The 18,936-nt window shown below is 31.8% G+C and overlaps 1 protein-coding gene across 1 annotated transcript in view; it reads right to left on the bottom strand.

Annotated features, from left to right (window-relative positions):
* LOC143063109 (zinc finger CCCH-type with G patch domain-containing protein-like) overlaps positions 1 to 18,936 on the bottom strand; it is a 37,961-nt gene that overhangs the window by 14,840 nt on the left and 4,185 nt on the right. Inside the window, exons 4-10 of the mRNA XM_076235078.1 lie at positions 17,683 to 17,976; positions 17,108 to 17,202; positions 15,845 to 15,907; positions 14,008 to 14,165; positions 13,040 to 13,188; positions 8,354 to 8,462; positions 7,460 to 7,642 (exon numbers count right to left, since the gene is read on the bottom strand). Coding sequence (XP_076091193.1) covers positions 7,460 to 7,642; positions 8,354 to 8,462; positions 13,040 to 13,188; positions 14,008 to 14,165; positions 15,845 to 15,907; positions 17,108 to 17,202; positions 17,683 to 17,976 — 1,051 coding nt within the window. The remainder of the gene's footprint in view (positions 1 to 7,459; positions 7,643 to 8,353; positions 8,463 to 13,039; positions 13,189 to 14,007; positions 14,166 to 15,844; positions 15,908 to 17,107; positions 17,203 to 17,682; positions 17,977 to 18,936) is intronic.

Genomic DNA, 18,936 nt, shown 5'->3' with positions numbered 1-18,936 from the left:
ATGGACAACTAAAAACTATGATATATAACAAACATAATATTATTTTTGATATTATTAGGTATTACTAGTTTTAACTAGTAACACCTCATTTTCTTAGCCTATGGTGTTTACATTTCTGAAACAATTGATACAATATCTCAAAGCAAGTTCTTGTATGGTAATATCATGAATAATAGTATACTCTCCACTAACAAATTACTTCAGCACATTTAAAGAAAGAACAACTGAATAAATCACTTCACAATTCAACTGTCATTATAATCATTTGGCTGATGTAAAATGATACGTTTTTTGTTTTAATTACCAGACACACTTTAACTTGTCCAATTTAGAGTTATTAGGCAATTAAGGTTTCAATTCCCTGAGTTGGCCTTTTTGTCATATAGCTATTCAAGTATCTATACATTCCTGACTTTCAGTATTTTACTGTGTTTCTTGACAAAGGAAAATCAAGTAAAGCTTTTCAAAAAACATCAAATTAAACATAACAAGAATGTGTCCTAAGTACACAGATGCTCATCTTATCTTATCATTTTTTATCTTCAGTGGACCGTCAAAGTGGGGTGAAATCTCTAATTTGGCATTTAAATTAGAAAGATCATATCATAAGGAACATGTGTACTAACTTTCAAGTTGATTGCACTTCAACTTCATCAAAAACTACCTCTACCAAAAACTTTAACCTGAAGCGGGACAGAGGGGCGGACAGACGAACAGACCAGAAATCATAATGCCCATAAATGGGGCTAAAATTGGGGAAATACACCTACTCAATAAGGAACATCACAGCGCAAATTACTTTAAATGGCACCTTGAAAGCAATCTCAGAAAAAAGAATTAGAAATATCTTCTATATAATGTCACTGAACCTATACCATATATGAATCAAAGCGCAAAAGCGCTGTAAAGGCAGTTAATTACAGGTTGTGTGTATTTCTAGTCCAGTTATATCATTATCTTCCATAGAACAGAGGTGGTTTGTAGTATTTAAGATTTAGAGTTCTCTTGTACCTAGTTCACCTATATCTATAGTCTACTGTTTACAGTATATTTTCTGTACCTCGCCATGAAATGCATTTTTAAGACATAAGAACTTTTCCTTTTTAATGTAAATAAAACTATTTTTAATTATTAATTATATACACATATTCAATTACTCCTATCCTATGAAAAATAATTCACGAAGATTGACTAGTCTCCGTTCTGTGTGTATTGCTAGAACATCAAGTAACATAATGGTTAATGTACATAGTAACAAAAGTTACATGTCAACTCTTTTGAAGACAGAACTTTTTTAAAATTCTCCCTCCAAGCAAAATTATTTTTCAGTATAAACATGATAAAGTTATCTACCTGTATTAATGACCTAGAGACTCTCAAGAGCCTGTGTCGCTCACCTTGGACGGTCTATGTGCATATTAAACAACGGACACATATAAAATGACAAAATTGTGTTTTTGATGATGGGGATGTGTTTGTAGATCTTTCTTTACTGAACATTCTTGGTGCTACAATTATCTCTATCTATAATAAACATGGCCCAGTATTTACAGTTGAAAATATTTTTTAAAAATTAACCAAAAATACAAAAATTTATGAAAATTGTTAAAAATTGACTATAAAGGGCAATAACTCTTTAAGGGGTCAACTTAAAATTTTGGTCATATTGACTTATTTGTAGATGTTACTTTGCAGAACATTATTGCTGTTTACAGTTTATCTCTATCTATAATAAAATTTAAGATAATAACCAAACTCTGCAAAATTTCCTTCAAATTACTAATTTGGGGGTAGCAATCCATCAACGGGTTGTCAGATTTGTCTGAAAATTCCTGGGCAGATAGATCTTCACTGAAGAGACAATTTCACCCTATGTCAGATTTGTTCTAAATGCTTTGGTTTCAGAGTTATAAGCCAAAATCTACATTTTACCTGTATGTTCTATTTTTGGCCATAGTGGCCATCTCGGTTGGTTGACCGGGTCTAACCACACATTTTTTAAATTAGATACCGCAATGATGATTTTGGCTAAGTTTGGTTAAATTTGGCACAGTAGTTTCAGAGAAGATTTTTTGTAAAAGTTTATGGACGACGAAACCAAGTGATGAGTCAGGTCAGGTGAGCTAAAAAGGAGTTTTTAATCAAGGTAACAATGACATCTGGTGGCCATAAAAGCTGTCTCATTAGCATTTTAACCACTTCCCATATTTGCTTTTAAGACAATAGAAGAAAATTATTCAATGCAAAAACAAAACTTACTTGTAAATATGAAATTCTCTTTACAGTATGAGTTTTTCTCATTGTTGGAGATTGTACAGTAGTACAGTCCTGTAACTGCTTATACCCATTTCTTATCCCCTTTAGTTTGATAAACTCACAGAATATCATATATTTACATTGTGCCACATCTCCTTATTTTTATATGCATTACAATAACATGAACAATTGTAATTCAAATCTATATATCAAAGCAAAATGAATTTCACTACTTTCATTCATGCATCCTTTGGAAAAATATAAGTTCTAAAATGACACAATATATGTTTATTTATATAAAAATAATATTTAGTTTTCGACTCTTATCAGGTATAAACAAGAATGTGTCCCCAGTACACGAATGCCCCACTCGCACTATCATTTTCCATGTTCAGTGGACCGTGACATTGGGGTAAAAACTCTAATTTGGCATTAAAATTAAAAAGATCATATCATAGGGAACATGTGTACCAAGTTTGAAGTCGATTGGACTTCAACTTCATCAAAAACTACCTTGACCAAAAACTTTAACCTGAAGAGGGACAGAAGGACGGACGAACGGACGAACAGACGAACGGACGCACAGACCAGAAAACATAATGCCCCCCTACTATCGTAGGTGGGGCATAAAAATGCACAGCTGTGTCATGATTTGTGAAATCTGTGCTGAAAACATAGGCATTTATGGTGTTTGAGTAATTCCATCTGTGAAGCTCAACATTAGCTCGTCAGTTGGTGGTGGACAGTTATAAATCTTTCCTGCAGGATGAATGTACATCTGTTCAGGAAAACCAATTTCACAAATCAAAACTTTCCTCTAGATTTCTCCTACAATATTCATCCAGTTTAGTTCTTTTGGTTTAACGGGACACCGTCCTGATTTTTAATTTTGTAAACCATTCAGTCTCTTGCTTACAAATGGTGCATGAAAATAGGATGGGAATGCATGGCAGTAGACAAGTCTCTATAAAGTGGGTATGTGCCCTGAAAAAAGTTTTATAACATTAGCTTTTTTGAAACTTGTGAAAGACTTGTGCAACACACATACCTAAATAACTATAACATAGGTGGAGAGCATCATTCATGTCAATGTTTTGTTCCTGTTAACATTGTCATTGATATTTTTCAAGAAAGCCCGAGGCATAGCTCATGAATTCTTGTCATTACAACCGAAATTTACATAATGACTGCTAAAATAATTATCAGTATAATATATATCTCTTGTAGAAAAACCATACAATTGTAGTATTAACCAAAAAATGTCAAACAGATGATATTGAATCGTAATCCCAAAAGTTATGACGTCTTGAATTCACCCCCCTTTTTATTCTAAAACGATAATTGCGGTTGCAAACAGACTTTGGTTTACTTGCATGGCGATTATATAAATAACAGTATATATTTCTTAAAGAAAATAAAGTTTTACCATGAATAGTTTCCTGAACGTAGTCGTTTTCAGTAAAATGTGCCTTGCAAACAACAGCTGATTGATATGGGTTCTACGATTGCATCGCACATGACAATCTACGTTTGAGCCAAGGCGTTGATCCAACTTTTCCTTCTTATTAAGTCATTTAGAAATGCAAGTCCTCCTCTTAAATGACACTCAGGTACACACCAACAAGGACTAGGCATCGTTAATTGTGTGATTGTTTTGCAGTGCAAAAACGGAAGTTAAGGACGGAACTGACTGGTCTCACTAATAAGAGACAAGAAGAATTTTAGAGACAAACAGCGACAAGAAGTTTAATTAAGTGACGAAGCGACAATAACTAACAAGGGACAAGCGAATCGTAATTCTCTCACGAGGCTATTCTCATTTGATGTGATAGGGTGAGCTACACCTATCAAATATGTCCCTATGAAAAAGAAGAATTTCACTGTTAGAAAGGAAATGATATTGCATGGTTTTGATTCAATAAATTCTTTAAAAGGAAATTGATTTTTTTTTGTTTTGATGGCCAATTTTTAGCGTGTGCATAAAATATATTTTTTTTATATCTAATAAAAACTAATCCCTTTCTTCTTAATAAAAACATATTTTTATCTATCAATGTGCAGTAATATAAAAAATGTTTTATAACCGCCCCTATAATAAAAAATAATGCATGTTTTTTTTAATATCTATGGGGAATAAGTTGTTGCAATGACATTTTTTTTATTTATGTATAGTCGCTTTATAGTCTTCTTGACGCTTCTTCTCGCTAAATTAATTATATTGTCGCTTCTTATCGCTATTTTAATTTTATTGTCGCTTCTTATCACTTTTTGACGCTTCTTGTCTTTAATTAGTGGAACCCTATTCAGGAACGATAATTTCATATTTTACATAACTGAGACCGAAATAACTATAACGTCATTAACCCGAATAATTCAGTCGTTATATTCCGCTGATCTACGAAGGCCCCATTAACGCCTGAACGTCTTCCTCGATCAAGACCGTCAACCGGAATTTTCACACCGCTTTGCAATATGGGAATTTTTATTTAAATTGGCAGCTAAAGAAGGAGGAGTTCCAGATGTTAATTGATGTTAAATGATGTAAACTGATGTTGATTGATGTTAATTAATTATTATCGGATTTGTGTTAATTGAACACACGTGTTTGGTAAGACAATTACAAGAGAGTTGCGCAGACTCATTATCCTGATCGCCTCTAATTGGCTCTCTCTCACAGAGAACAGGCGACGCGGCCAATGATCATAAGGAGTTCAAGCCCTCGTGTGGGAGAAAATAGGACACGGAAAGGGCTTGAATTATTCGAGTTATAACGTCATACGGCTTCACGTACAGAAATACTTTAAATTGTATATTATGCAATATAATTCACGGTCAGTCGACTTTTAATTATAATATCATGTTATATCAACGAGTGAAATGATTTTAAAATATCTTTAGATCGCAAATAGTACTCGAAATTGAACGGACCTCTTTCCACACGGAATTCGAATAATGATAGTTTGTAATCAGATTGACTGCTTATAATGCAAAAGACACGTTAATAAACAGATTTTTAAAACGAACAATACACACTGATCGTTTCTTTATTTCCCAATGTAAATGAAAGGAACAAAAACCAATACATACCACAAAAAGTAGAGGAGAAATTTAAACATTTCCGGATCTATTTCTTGCAAAATGACCCCCAGCAAAGATTAGCGTAAGGAAAGATGAACCTCATGACTTGAAAGTCAGGCCTTAAAGCACTGCCTTTAAAAAAACAAGAGGAAATAACTTAATATGTAAACATAAAAAAGATGTTTTTATTTAAATTAAAGAGTAAATAGTAGACTAAGAAAAAACCAGATGCTCCACAGGGCGCAGCTTTATACGACTGCAGAGGTCGAACCCTGAACAGTTGGGACAAGTATGGACACAACATTCAAGCTGGATACAGCTCTGAATTTGGATTGTGACACAGCATAGGTTTCTGACACAGAATGAATGTGGTCTAATGAACTTAAAAATATTTTTTGGCTTTCGAGCAATTTACTATGCTGATGAATATTAATTCTCTCAAAGACAAAATATTTGAAGAAATTTTCTTTTTAAATTCTGAAATCTGAAATGAGAAAAAAAATTGATCCCCCCCTCAAATTTTTTTCTCACTTCCCCCTTTTCCCTTATTCCAACAATGATCTCAATTCAAATTTCTAATGGAGTTTGCAACATTTAAATACATTATAAAATATCAAAATATAAAATGTCATACAGTCATGGTTAAAATTAATATTAATTAATAGTAACTTCTAAAAAAATAAATGGGGAATGCGTCCAAAAGGACACAGATGTTTTGGACACAGATGATGCCCCCGCTAGCATATAACGTTATAAAGGGACATAACTCAAGAACTGTTAAAGTGAAGCTGCCAAAAATTGACATTAAACTGAGTTTAGAGGTAATAAGCATTTTATACACATTTCATTAAATTTGGTTGAGACAAACTTAAGTTAAGAGAACAGAAACTAAAAAAATCTTCAATTTTTCCACTTGTAAAGGGGAATATCCCTAGAATGGTAATCAAAGCGCTTGTAATCACTGAATGGTAAAGATTGCTTTAATTTATCAGTTGGTAGTAAAGTGAATATTGCATTGTATATTGTATATAGCATTGATTTAAGTTGATTCAACTTCTATTCTGGACAAAGAAAGATAATTCCAATTTACAAAGAAGATTATATAAACCATTGGTTTTAGGTGATTCAACAACTATTCTGGACAAAGAAAAATCACTCCAATTTATTGACTTGAAACAACTACAAAATGCTTGTTTTTGGCCCCTTTTTGGCCCTTCATTCCTAGACTGTTTGCCCCATAACCCTTAAAATATATCTCAACATTCTACTTAGGGTATCAAACATTGTGGTACAATTTCAGAACAATTGAAAAACTTATACACAACGTATTATTCTGACACTAGATAAATGCTATTTTTGGGCCCTTTGGGCCCCTAATTCCTAAACCTTAGGGACCATAACCCCAAAAATCAATCCCAAGCTTCCTTTTGCGGTTATAAACATTGTGTTAAAATTTTATTGATTTCTGTTTACTTATACTAAAGTTATTATCCAGAAACCATCCGTCTTCGGACGACTATGACGATGACGACGTGATACCAATATACAACAGCAAATTTTTTGTCTTCGTATAAAAACTGAAAAAAATCCAGAAACAGCTGAGAAAAGTAGAGTAAATTAAATCAAGTATGAGAAAAATCAGTTACCCCTGTTTCCTTTTGTCTCATTTAAAAAAAAAATGAATATGTGTCAAATATGAAGGCAACAAATTATTATTGTAAATTATCAATGCCGAGTGCAGTTGCATCAGGTTTGTATTTTTGGCAGTGTTCACTCATGTAACTTGTAACCTTTTGGTTGTCAACATAACAACTCTGTACATATACATTTGCCTTGAGCACTTTGTATGAACAATGTCTTTTCAAAATCAAAGCAAATTACTAGCCATATCCTTCACAATATTAGTTCAAAGAAAATGGATTATCAGAGCCACATGAGGTGGACACATGATGACAGTATCCAGATTGATTAACAGAGCAGACGACAAATTCACAAAAAAGAATGTATGGAAGGAAAGAAGTACAACCATTTGAACTTGACTTTCATACTGGTAGTTAAAAAAGTCAATACTCTGTTAAGATTATCACTTTAGAGTTTTGTAAAGAAAAACAAAGATAGCTTTTACCTTTTTTCCCTGATAACTTTTTGTTTATGAACTCAAACACATCTGTGGGACTCTGTTTTGAAACTATTTTCTGTTTTGGAACCTTGCTTTTATGTTTTCCTTTCTTCTGTTTCTTTAAAACATCAAACAAATCTTGATCTCCGGCAAGCTCCTTTAGTTCCATGATTCTATCTAACGACTGTCCTATAAAAACAAAAGATAAATGTGCTATCCATATGTTTGTCTCATTTATATGTGATAACCTTCCCCCTTTTCGAAAACAGTTACTGCCTATTCATAAAGTTGTAAAATATTAAAATACACAAAAAAATCATGTTTACATAAAATATTGTGAAATATGAAAAGCAGTCAGAAACTTTTAGAAATTCAGATTTCATGCAGAAATATTGGTTTACCAAAACATAAAGGGCCATTAGCTATGAGTTTGACAAAAAAAAACATTTCAAATAAAGGCAACAGTACTGTACCGCTGTTCAAACGTCATTAATTGATTGAGAGAAAACAAATCCGGGTTAGAAACTAAAACCGAACAATGATACAACAGAAACACCCATGAAGTGCAACAAAAATCAAACGACAGTGCAACATACATAGAAACAAACTATTAGAATTTGATGAAACTGTCATTCAAGTCAGTGGTTCAGCGCTATAACAACAGGTTCAATCCATCATTTTCTGTGCCTGTATCAAGTCAGGAATATGACAGTTGTTGTCCATTATTTGATGTGTTTTATCATTTGATTTTTCCATTTGATTATGGACTTTCCGTTTTGAATTTTCCTCTGAGTTCAGTATATTAGTGATTTTAATTTTTAGATAACAACTGTCATATTCCTAACTCAAAATAGTCATTAACAACATTTCCCAATTAAATTATTTAATTTCTACTGTTACCTTGAGGTATAAGTTGAATAGGTACAGGTTCCACTCTGCCAGAGCCTGATTTCCCAAGTCCTTGACCATAAATGTAACCCATTTTTTTCATCAACTTCATACCAATACCCTAGGAAAATAACCAGATACATTCACACTGTATTTATGATAAATTAAATGCTGTCAACAATTTTGTATCATCCCATAAATCCATTCAGTTGATGTTCTGCAGACTTTCTGGATGAATGAAATTTCCTGACTTGACTGTTTATATTGTCCATTTTTATACCCCGGCTTTAAACCCTGCTTTAAAAAAGGGGGGTAAACTGTTTTACCTCTGTCTGTCCTTCCGTCAGTCCGTCAGTCAGTCCGTCCGTCCGTTTCATGAATATTTTTCGTCGCATTTTTCTCAGGAACTACAATACAAGGATTTCTGAAATTTGGTTTCAGGGTTTATCTAAGCCAGCTATACCGTGTGATGCGTTTTCAGATTGATCACTTGACAACTTCCTGTTTACCGAACACTTGTATGATTTTACACATGATAGCCAAGTTGAAAATTTTCGTCACATTTTTCTCAGGAACTACAATACAATGATTTCTGAAATTTGGTTTCAGGATTTATATAAGTCAGCCATACTGTGTGATGCGTTTTCAGATTCATCACTCGACAACTTCCTGTTTACCGAACACTTGCATATTTTTACACTCTTAATATTATCCACTTGCGGCGGGGGTATCATCAGTGAGCAGTAGCTCACAGTTTCACTTGTTCTGAGCTGTTTTTGCCAGAAAAAATCATATCAAAGCTATGAAGTATCTTAAATAAAATTGAGAGAATAGAAATGGGGAATATGTCAAAGAGACAACAACCCGACCATAGAGCAAAAAACAGGGGAAGGCCACCAATGGGATTTCAATGCAGCTAGAAAATCCCTCACTCAAAGGTGGGCCTCAGCTAAATAAAAATGTGTACTAGATCAGTGAAACTGGATGTCATACTAAACTCCAAAACATATAAATGAACTATAATTAAAGGGATAATTCGCGATTTTTCACTTTTCATCTTATTATGTTCATAATACCATAAAAAACATATTCACCAAGTTTTATTTCGATATGAAAAGTAATAAAGAAGAAAATTGGGAATTATTAATTTTATTTTTTCAAACTTCCTGACTTATGTGACGTAGTTTAAGTCTTTGAGCATGCCGGGAGTGAAATTAATCTCATTTAAGTCTTGTTCTTTAACCAACTCATAACGCTATTTAAAGCGCATCGACGACCTTTGGTGTAGCTATTAACCAACGAAAAGTAAGTGATAGCCATGCAACTTTTAAAATTAGATTGTAGGATTTATGTGTGGATTTTTTATACGAATTCTAGTAATTAAAGTAAATAATACAATAGAACATTTTTATGATTTTTTTCTTCAAACACTTTAAACAAACATATGAAACTGACACGATTGATAGTGTATTAAAAAATACATGTTTGTATTCTGAACTTTTTGCGTCATTCCAGCAAACATTTTCACTTGCTTGTACTGTGGAAATAAAATGTGTATTAATTTGTGACACTTAGTGAATGTTGAATGCGTAGTTAAACTCAAGGTAATTAAAAGATTAGCATTATGTAATTCTAATCTTTTGATCTTCATTCAGTGACATCTAGGCGTCACGGTTCACCATTTCAGGTGTGAACAACATTTCGTTTGAATGATATGCGGGAGTCAGTTATAGTTTTTAGACACAGAAATGTAAGAAAAAGAATTAAAATGAATTTACGAGAGAAATAAGGTCGCACAATCACTGGATAGCTGTTATATATTTTTATATAATTTGCATAAGCTCACTTTTAAATGAATTATGACTTCTGATTACTTTTGTAACGATAAAATACTGAATTATTTTAATTGAATAAATTTATAATTAAAAATAGCCTTCTAAACACGAGTGTATGAACTAAAAATTGCACTTTTTTAAATTAGAATCGGCAACCTTTAATATTTCAAACAGATTGCAATTATATCATTTAGTCCATCCAAAGCGATCTTTATTTACCTATTTAGGAATTAATGTTCTCATCAAAATATTTTAAATCTCGCAACGCATGAATACTTCAGCTATTTGAATAAAAAGATGTTTTAAAAAATTGAGAGGAAATTTAAGGATCGATACTCTTGAAATGGAATCGAAAAATTACGAATAGATATTCTTTTCAAGTGTGAAAAACGTCAACCAAATTTATTCATAATCGGGAGCGTCCTCATTAAAATAGTCTTCTTCTCACAACGTATAATACTTTAGCTATTTGACCAACAATGTTTAAAAAAAAAGACAACGAAATCGTATTTAATGTCATCTTAAAGTCTGTTCAACTGGCAAGAATACCCCTAAAGCGGACAAGCAGTTTATTCTTTAAATTGCTGTCATTGAATATCAAGAAAGAAAATAAATCCCGGAATTAATTTGAAACTTTAATACTCAATAGTTTTCCTAGAAAATATTCACATCCCTTGGGGTTTGTTTAGTGTACGTCCAGTTGCATATATTTTACATGAATGTAGAAACAATTGTGATGAAGTCGAATTTCTTCCTTTATTCGAATATTATCTAATTGATATGTAAATTTGTGATTTTATTAATTATGTTCATAACTTCGATGAACCGAAGCAAGTTATATATCGACCTGTATTTAAATCAAATTGGTCCTCTTCTTCTTCTTCTTTTCGTATACAATAGTCTATCAAACTCGATGATTACATACTGTTGGCATACGTGGACTAGTCTATTTACAAAACTGTTACCCCGATTTACACAAAATGTATGTTTCGTTCTTATGTTCAATGTATACATGTATATATTTAAAACTGCGATATAGCTCCGTAACTTCATGGCTATACAAGCGTAGAAACGAATCGTCGACAAGTGCATACATTTTTTTTTAAATCAATATTTCTGGTGTGTTCCAATCTATCCTTTACTATTGACAACGAGTATATATTACATTTTCCCAAATTAAACCTTGGAAAAAAATGTAAATAGATTTATATTTCATCAAATCTTTTTTTTTTGGTATTATTTATATTTTTATAAATAATATTCTTTACACCAGTAATGTTATTTATAAACAAGCGTATGAGTTTAGTAATGACTAGTATATTATATCACTTTTGGACACGCAAGACAGAGATGTATATTATACACCTGATAGTTCAAAATGGAGAGTCATGTACACTGATCAATACCTACAGAAGTGAAACGATGCATGAACTTGCAAGCCCGACAGGAAATCGCTTGAATACCTGGACGTGTCACCTCACACCCCTCACAATACCTTTGGGAGTAATACCTTTAGCCATGCTGGTGATCAGATGAGGGAAGATACGAAGATACAAATTTATTTGAATAAAATTTATTACTTTAAAGAATTATAAACGAATTCGATTTTCGAAAACAATTTTCACGGAACCCTTATTTATGATTTGAAGTTTGACTTTTTAACTAATTCCAATATATACAGTTTAAAAATAACAGACTATGGTTATTTAAAAAAATTAAGAACATTTTCCGTATCAAGTTAGTTAGTCAGATAAAACAACCGTACGATTGACAAGATATCGACACCCAATTACGACTACATCGGTTACTTTAGTTTTGGTCCTTTGTGGTTTATAGACATATCGTGATTTTTAATCGGAAAAGATGACAAAATGGCGGAACGCAGAGAATTGATACTCTAAATTTAAAATCGATGGTGATCTCTTATCTAGCGGAATAAAACTTATATATCTATAAATTTGAACATTTCTATACAGAATGGACATAATATCAATTTTTGATTTTTTTGCGAAGTTTCCCTTTAAAAAAAAATACAAGACTAACAAAGGCCAGAGGCTCCTGACTTCGGAAACACACAAAAATGTGACAGGGTTAAACATATTTAGTGAGATCTCAACCCTCCCCTATACCTCTAGACAATGTAGAATAAAGAAATACACAGCAATATACACAGTAAAAATATGTTTGTTAACCTGGTCCTAGCATGAGATTAAGATGTATGCAAAACTGTGTTCACTTACTCTGCAGACATGGTCACAGTTACAACTATAAAACTAATACTAAGGTTCAATAAACTGTTTAGGATTATAACGTTTTCAAAAGATTTTATATGAAAAGGTCAACATTACAGAAGAATTTACTTCTCAAAGTGACAAGGACTTTTGACTGTTATGTTTCTACTATTGTGAAGCCAATTTATTAATGAAAAGTGCAATTTTGAAAGACTATGTGCTGTCTGCAAGATTAATTTTGTTTACTATGTAAGATCGCAAGTCTTTCCAAGCTAGTTTAGACATGAATTTTTTTCAGCTTATAAAGTATTAGTTATCCCCTTTCCCAGGGACAGTCATAGTTCCTCCATATTTTCTTAGCTTCAGGGACAGTCATAGTTCCTCCATATTTTCTTAGCTTATGATTATTTGCAAACTGAACTGGATTTTGTCATTTAATCTACAAAGTAACCTTGCTCCAAAAAATTAGCAACTTTCAGTTCTCAGAATCAAACACATATTAATACTATTACATTTAAAGAAAAATAAAGTTTTTTCCTGTGTCTATGATGAGGAAAGTTTAACTTAAAATGCATATTTCACAATAAACTTCAACAAGTAATTATATAAAGAAGCTAATATGAATTAGACACCTTTGTATGGGCTTCCCATTCACCGAATGTGGCAGATGTTGATGATGGTCTCCATAGAAACACAGGAAGTTCATCTTCTTCATTCTCACTTCCAGAAAGAGGCTGAGTTCTGTCATTATCACTGTTATCAGAGTCATCTGAATGTTTGTCTAAAAAATAGTTTTATATTCATGCTACAACAAAATCAATATTCTGCCACCATACAAAATACTCCATTCAGCCTATTCATTTTACATCTATTTTCTAAAAAACTAAATATCCATTCAATTGTTAACCTATACTACAAAAATGTACTAGAAAACTGTGAATAATTTTATATTTTGGTAAAAGTTCACAACATATTTCTATATATTTTAAGTGGCAAACTGGTCCATGGAATAGTTTGTAAATAGTGTTAAAATTGAATTAGAGCCGTTGAAATATATAGTTCATTTAAAATGGTCTGTCAACACTGAGGTTGTGAGTTCAACCCTGACATTGGTAGATAAGTTTGTCTTAACTAAACCATGAAAAACCAAATATCAATACTAAATAGTGTACATTGTGGATTCACTAAATAGTGTACATTGTGGATTCACTAAATAGTGTACATTGTGGATTCACTAAATAGTGTACATTGTGGATTCACTAAATAGTGTACATTGTGGATTCACTAATATTCATTGGATAACATCTTTTTTGGATTTGTAGGTAAAGGTGAACCACGAAACTATTAGTTCAATGGATGACAAATTTCCTATAGGCATGTATGCTGCCTTCAACAAAACAGTGAAATCAAATATCCATGAAGTGTTCCTCTAGCTAGCCTCCTCCTTTAAAAACAGGTTATCAAGATACAGCCTATTAAAACGTAATTGTGTATGATAAACAGATTATTATATACTAGCAGTTACTTGTGAGTAATTCTAAAAATTGTAATACAGCTTTCTAAAATTATGTTATATTTAGAAATAATTCAATTTACTTACCATAGGGAACAATATCTTTTAATTCAAGTTTAGCTGTCTCCTCATAGGAGTTATACATAACTGTTACATGATCATCGTCATGGAGATCAACAATCATTCCCGGATACCAAAGATCATCTTCATAACGAGCCAAACATTTATCTTCAAGTTTGAGCATACTGCAATTAAAATGGCCGAGATATTTTATAGTGTGTCTTTCTATGTTGTGATGTTACACTATTGTTTCAGATAAGGGTGAAGGTTGGTATCTATTAACACGATTAAACCTGCTGCATTTGTTTGCACCTGTCCTAAGTCAGGAACCTGATGTTCAATGGTTGTTGTTTGATGATGTGGTTCATAAGCGTTTCTTGTTTCTTATATTTTTTATATAGATTAGACTGTTGGTTTTCCCATTTGAATGGTTTTACACTAGTCATTTTGGGGCCCTTTATAGCGTTCGGAGTGAGCCAAGGCTCCATGTTGAAGACTTTTACCTATAATGGTCTACTTTTACAAATTGTGGCTTGGATGGATGGTTGTCTCATTGGCACTCATACCACATATTTTTATATCTTTATAGAGTATTAACTATTATATATCATACTCTAATGCAATCAATTAAAGAATTTTACAGTGGACTTTTTCGTAACAAAACCAAGAAAAACTAAATGTCAACACAGAATATTGAATTCATTAATATTTTCGTTGAATATCAATTTTTATTGATTTCTCAAGTATTGGTGAACAACCAAATCAAATATTCAACGAATGACAAATTTCCTTTAGGCTAGATTGCAGACTTTAGCAAAACCACTTATTAAAATATCCCCGGACAATTGGTACCCACTAATATAAATGAAACCACAGTATCAGTCAGGAAACAAAACAAGTTATCCCTATGCAATTTAAACTGTACAAACAAAACAACTGTTTGTTTTGAATGAAATATTCAGTTTCTAAAGGGGTTCAATTCAGATTTATTTTGTGATACACTAACAACTCAATTTCGTCTTTTTTTTTATATTTAAAGAATTGGGTGTTTAAAGATTACTTATAAATTAATTTCAGACATATACACATATTTTCCTTAACTAAATAGAGAGTTCTCCTTTTCAAATTGTAATTCTAAGTGAAAATAGAAATGCTAAAAATGAAATTCTCAAGTTTTGAGATGTAAAATCATGCCTTTAATGATTTTTCCCAGGTTACTCATAATTTTTTATTACAGTTATTAATTCAACAAAGAAACTGATTGCGCAAAGATTTTAAGTATTTGCACAAGGCCTTCAAAAATTGCTCCTTGGGGGCTTGTAAATGAGCAGTGTTCTGAAGATAACAGACAAATGGGATTTTCATTGTCCATGAAATTACACTTAAATGATAAGTAAAGACATCTGCAAAGGGCAGACAATTCAAAATTCTATTAGAACAAAGAAATCCTAAGAATTCAAGAAAAGAAGATAGGATGAATTTTTTACTTATACAAGTAAAATAATCTGAATGTCTTAGGGACATAACTCAGCTGATTTTTTTTTTACCTATACAAGTAAATTAAATTTACTTGTATAAGTATCCTTCAAATTTACTTAATATATAGGTATATTTATATTCATTCTTCAGGTAAAGAAGAATGACTTGTACAAGTAGTACCCCTGACTGTATAATATCCTTATGACTTAATTGATCTTTCAAGTATTACTTTATTTTTTATAATGTGTATCAAATACTGATGTATGTAATTTCACATGTTTCATGAAAAATAAAATAATTACAAAAAAATATATGAAATTATAAGTTTAATTCCTATTTCAGTTGTTTGATAAATCAAAGTTGAACCATGTCTCATTGTGAGTACCTGTAGTCTAGTTCTTTGTATTCTTCTAAATCGTCTAGACAAATTGGATAACCATGGGAGAATCTGTAAACAAAAGTACAGACATGTAAATCATCCTTAAAAACTGAATATGAAAAGTTATCAACATACCAAGGTGGTTTAAACTAGAAACATCTATTTAAGAATTGAATGCTTCTATTTGTAAATTTATTGGGGTATGAAAGCGTTAACTGAAGTACATTTCATATGAAGCGCATAGTCATGCACGTATTCAATACTTATAATTGCATTTTTTTATAGGATCATGAAAACCTGATTTCTATCAAGTTTTTCTTTTGTTTACCTGTGCATTTTATTGTGGAAGCTCGTGTCATCATGAATGTTAAGGTTTCATTTGGAAATGAAGATTCATATGATGAAGACATAATCTTTCAATCAGTTTAATTGAGGTCTGGAGCTGGCATGTCAGTTAACTGCTAGTAGTTTGTTGTTATCTATGTATTATTGTCATTTTATTTATTTTCTTTTGTTATATCTTCTGACATCGGACTCGGACTTCTCTTGAACTGAATTTTAATGTGCGTATTGTTATGTGTTTACTTTTCCACATTGGCTAGAGGTAAAGCGAACACAGCCGCATCTTTGCGCCTGTCCCAAGTCAGGAGCCTCTGGCCTTTGTTAGTCTTGTATGATTTTTAATTTTAGTTTCTTGTGTATAATTCAGAGTTAAGTATGACGCCCATTATCACTGTACTAGTATACATATTTTTTAAGGGGCCAGCTGAAGGATGCTTACAGGTGTGGGAGTTTCTCGCTACACTAAAGACCCATTGGTGGCCTTCGGCTGTTGTCTGCTCTATGGTCAGGTTGTTGTCGCTTTGACACATTCCCCATTTCCTTTCTCAATTTTATTTTTTATGATTTCTGAATGACGCAAGATTGCTGATAACCAATCAAAATAATGTATTAAAATGAAACATACATGTAATGTTATTATATACATGTATGTTACTTTTGTATTTATATAATTCACAGCCAGAAGCTGATAAAAAGGGGACATATGCCTAATGCAGTTATTAGAGTAGCTTTAAACTCACTTTAACTGTAGTGACAAATTCCAAAAGAGAAAAAAGTATCATTATAAAAGATGATGATAGGGTCTTTATTCATACTTTAATCTAAACATGATTTATCCAGTACATCTGTTATCCTTTAAAAGTACAAAACTAGTTGTATGTAAAAAAGGGTATTATTTGTATCTAAGGAATAATCAGGAAAACCTACTTGCATTTTTCATCTGGAAATCTACACTGACCCTCCAGGAAATACTTGCATGGAAGCATTGAATTATGGGTAGGATTACAAAACATGACTAGAACCTGAAAAATATATTTATATAGATATTCAAATGGTTTACCTTTGTTTCACTTTCAATGTTGACATTCTTTTTCTTTCAATAACTGAACATGCCTTTTTCATGCATTACCCATCTATAGCTAAGGGGTTAAATTAAAGGTCATATGAATAGGGAATGAATGAGGTCAAATTACTCACTTTCAAGTTAATAATTCATCAGCCATGTTTCTTAGCTTATTTTGACAAAATTGAACCAAACTGGCTGCTAAAAGCAATTTATTATTCCTGTTATTTAGCTTGTTCTCTTTCATTCATGAATATATATATATATCATAGCTAATGCCTCTTTAAACAAGTTAGGAGACAACTTAAATAATTTAAGTTACATATTTAATTGAAGTTTAAAATAACATGTTCCACTATGATGGGACTTAAAGAGTTTTCCAAGGTACATTATACATGTATAAAACGAGTGAAAAAGTTCTATTATATATATATATTACCTTAGGTATATTATCATCAGAGTCGGGATTCACAACTCCTGTTATCATGGCATTATAATAACTTAAATTTCCCCAATCAAATGAAAATGGAACACGACATATTCCACCAATTAAATCTTTAAATTGTTCTGTGTAATCACTGTCAAAATTGTCACTGTTATTATCTGATCCAATTTTCACTTCCTTTTGTAAACTGGAGTTGTGTCCCTTGCCAATGTCACTGCTTGACCATGTTAAATGTGTGGAAGATATTGGTTCTTCTTTACAGCCTGTCAGTTCATTTCCAAGCATTGCCTAAATAATTAATTAACTATTATGCACAATTTTATACATTTCAGAGAGACTCAAGTTAAATTTCTTGCAGCGTTCTGACTTAATTTTTTTTTTTTTTTTTTTTTTATAGATTTGTCTACTGTACACCATATGTTTCTGTTTAATATGTTTATGTCTGCATATGATTATTTAACTTTAAAGGTACATGGTCAAGTTTTAAAATAGGAAATTAGGAAATATCTCTGTTAGAACTTGCAATTCAAAATTTTAATGCTTCTTGTACTTTAGATCTGAAGGAACACAGCTGATGCCCACTGCAGCACATGATCTACACAAAAATCATCAAGATTATTACTTACTATACAAGCTAAAGAATAGGAGATAAACATTTACAAATAAATGAGACTCAAAGTTTTGATGTTAGACAAAAATACAAATTCTTTAATGCAGCAGTCTAATGTAACCAAATTTTGCAAAGAACAACAAATTAAAACTATATCAAAGAAAATCTGTAACTAAGGTATAAAATATCAAAATACCAATCGGACACCTGTAAGAAAGTCATGAAACAAGAGCTAAACACACCATTGTTGATGGATTCATCAATCAGTGGGTACTTGTAGATAGAAAACATCTCCATCCCAAAAAAAAATTTTGCAAACATAAAGCAGCAACCATTTACATGTAACTTCAAGGGAGGGGGTTATGGTTATTTCCAAACTTTTTTTTAGATTTTCTATGCTCTCAATCAAATTATTGTTTCTTCAATATCTAACATTATTAGGTAAGGAGGAAATCTGGATTCAGAAAAAAAAAGTCATCTGCTTGGCCATAATATTTTTTTTATCATCAAATTGGGGATCAGAATATTTTATTAGGAACCCCCCCCTCCCCCGACCCTTTAAGCAAACTGGGAATAGAACTGTATAAATTATGTAAAAAGTTGGTGAAGTTTTATTCTAGAACTAAATATTAAAATTA

This window comes from Mytilus galloprovincialis, chromosome 2 (assembly GCF_965363235.1).
Source record: "Mytilus galloprovincialis chromosome 2, xbMytGall1.hap1.1, whole genome shotgun sequence".
NCBI lineage: Eukaryota > Metazoa > Mollusca > Bivalvia > Mytilida > Mytilidae > Mytilus > Mytilus galloprovincialis.
This window is presented reverse-complemented; position numbering and strand designations above follow the sequence as displayed.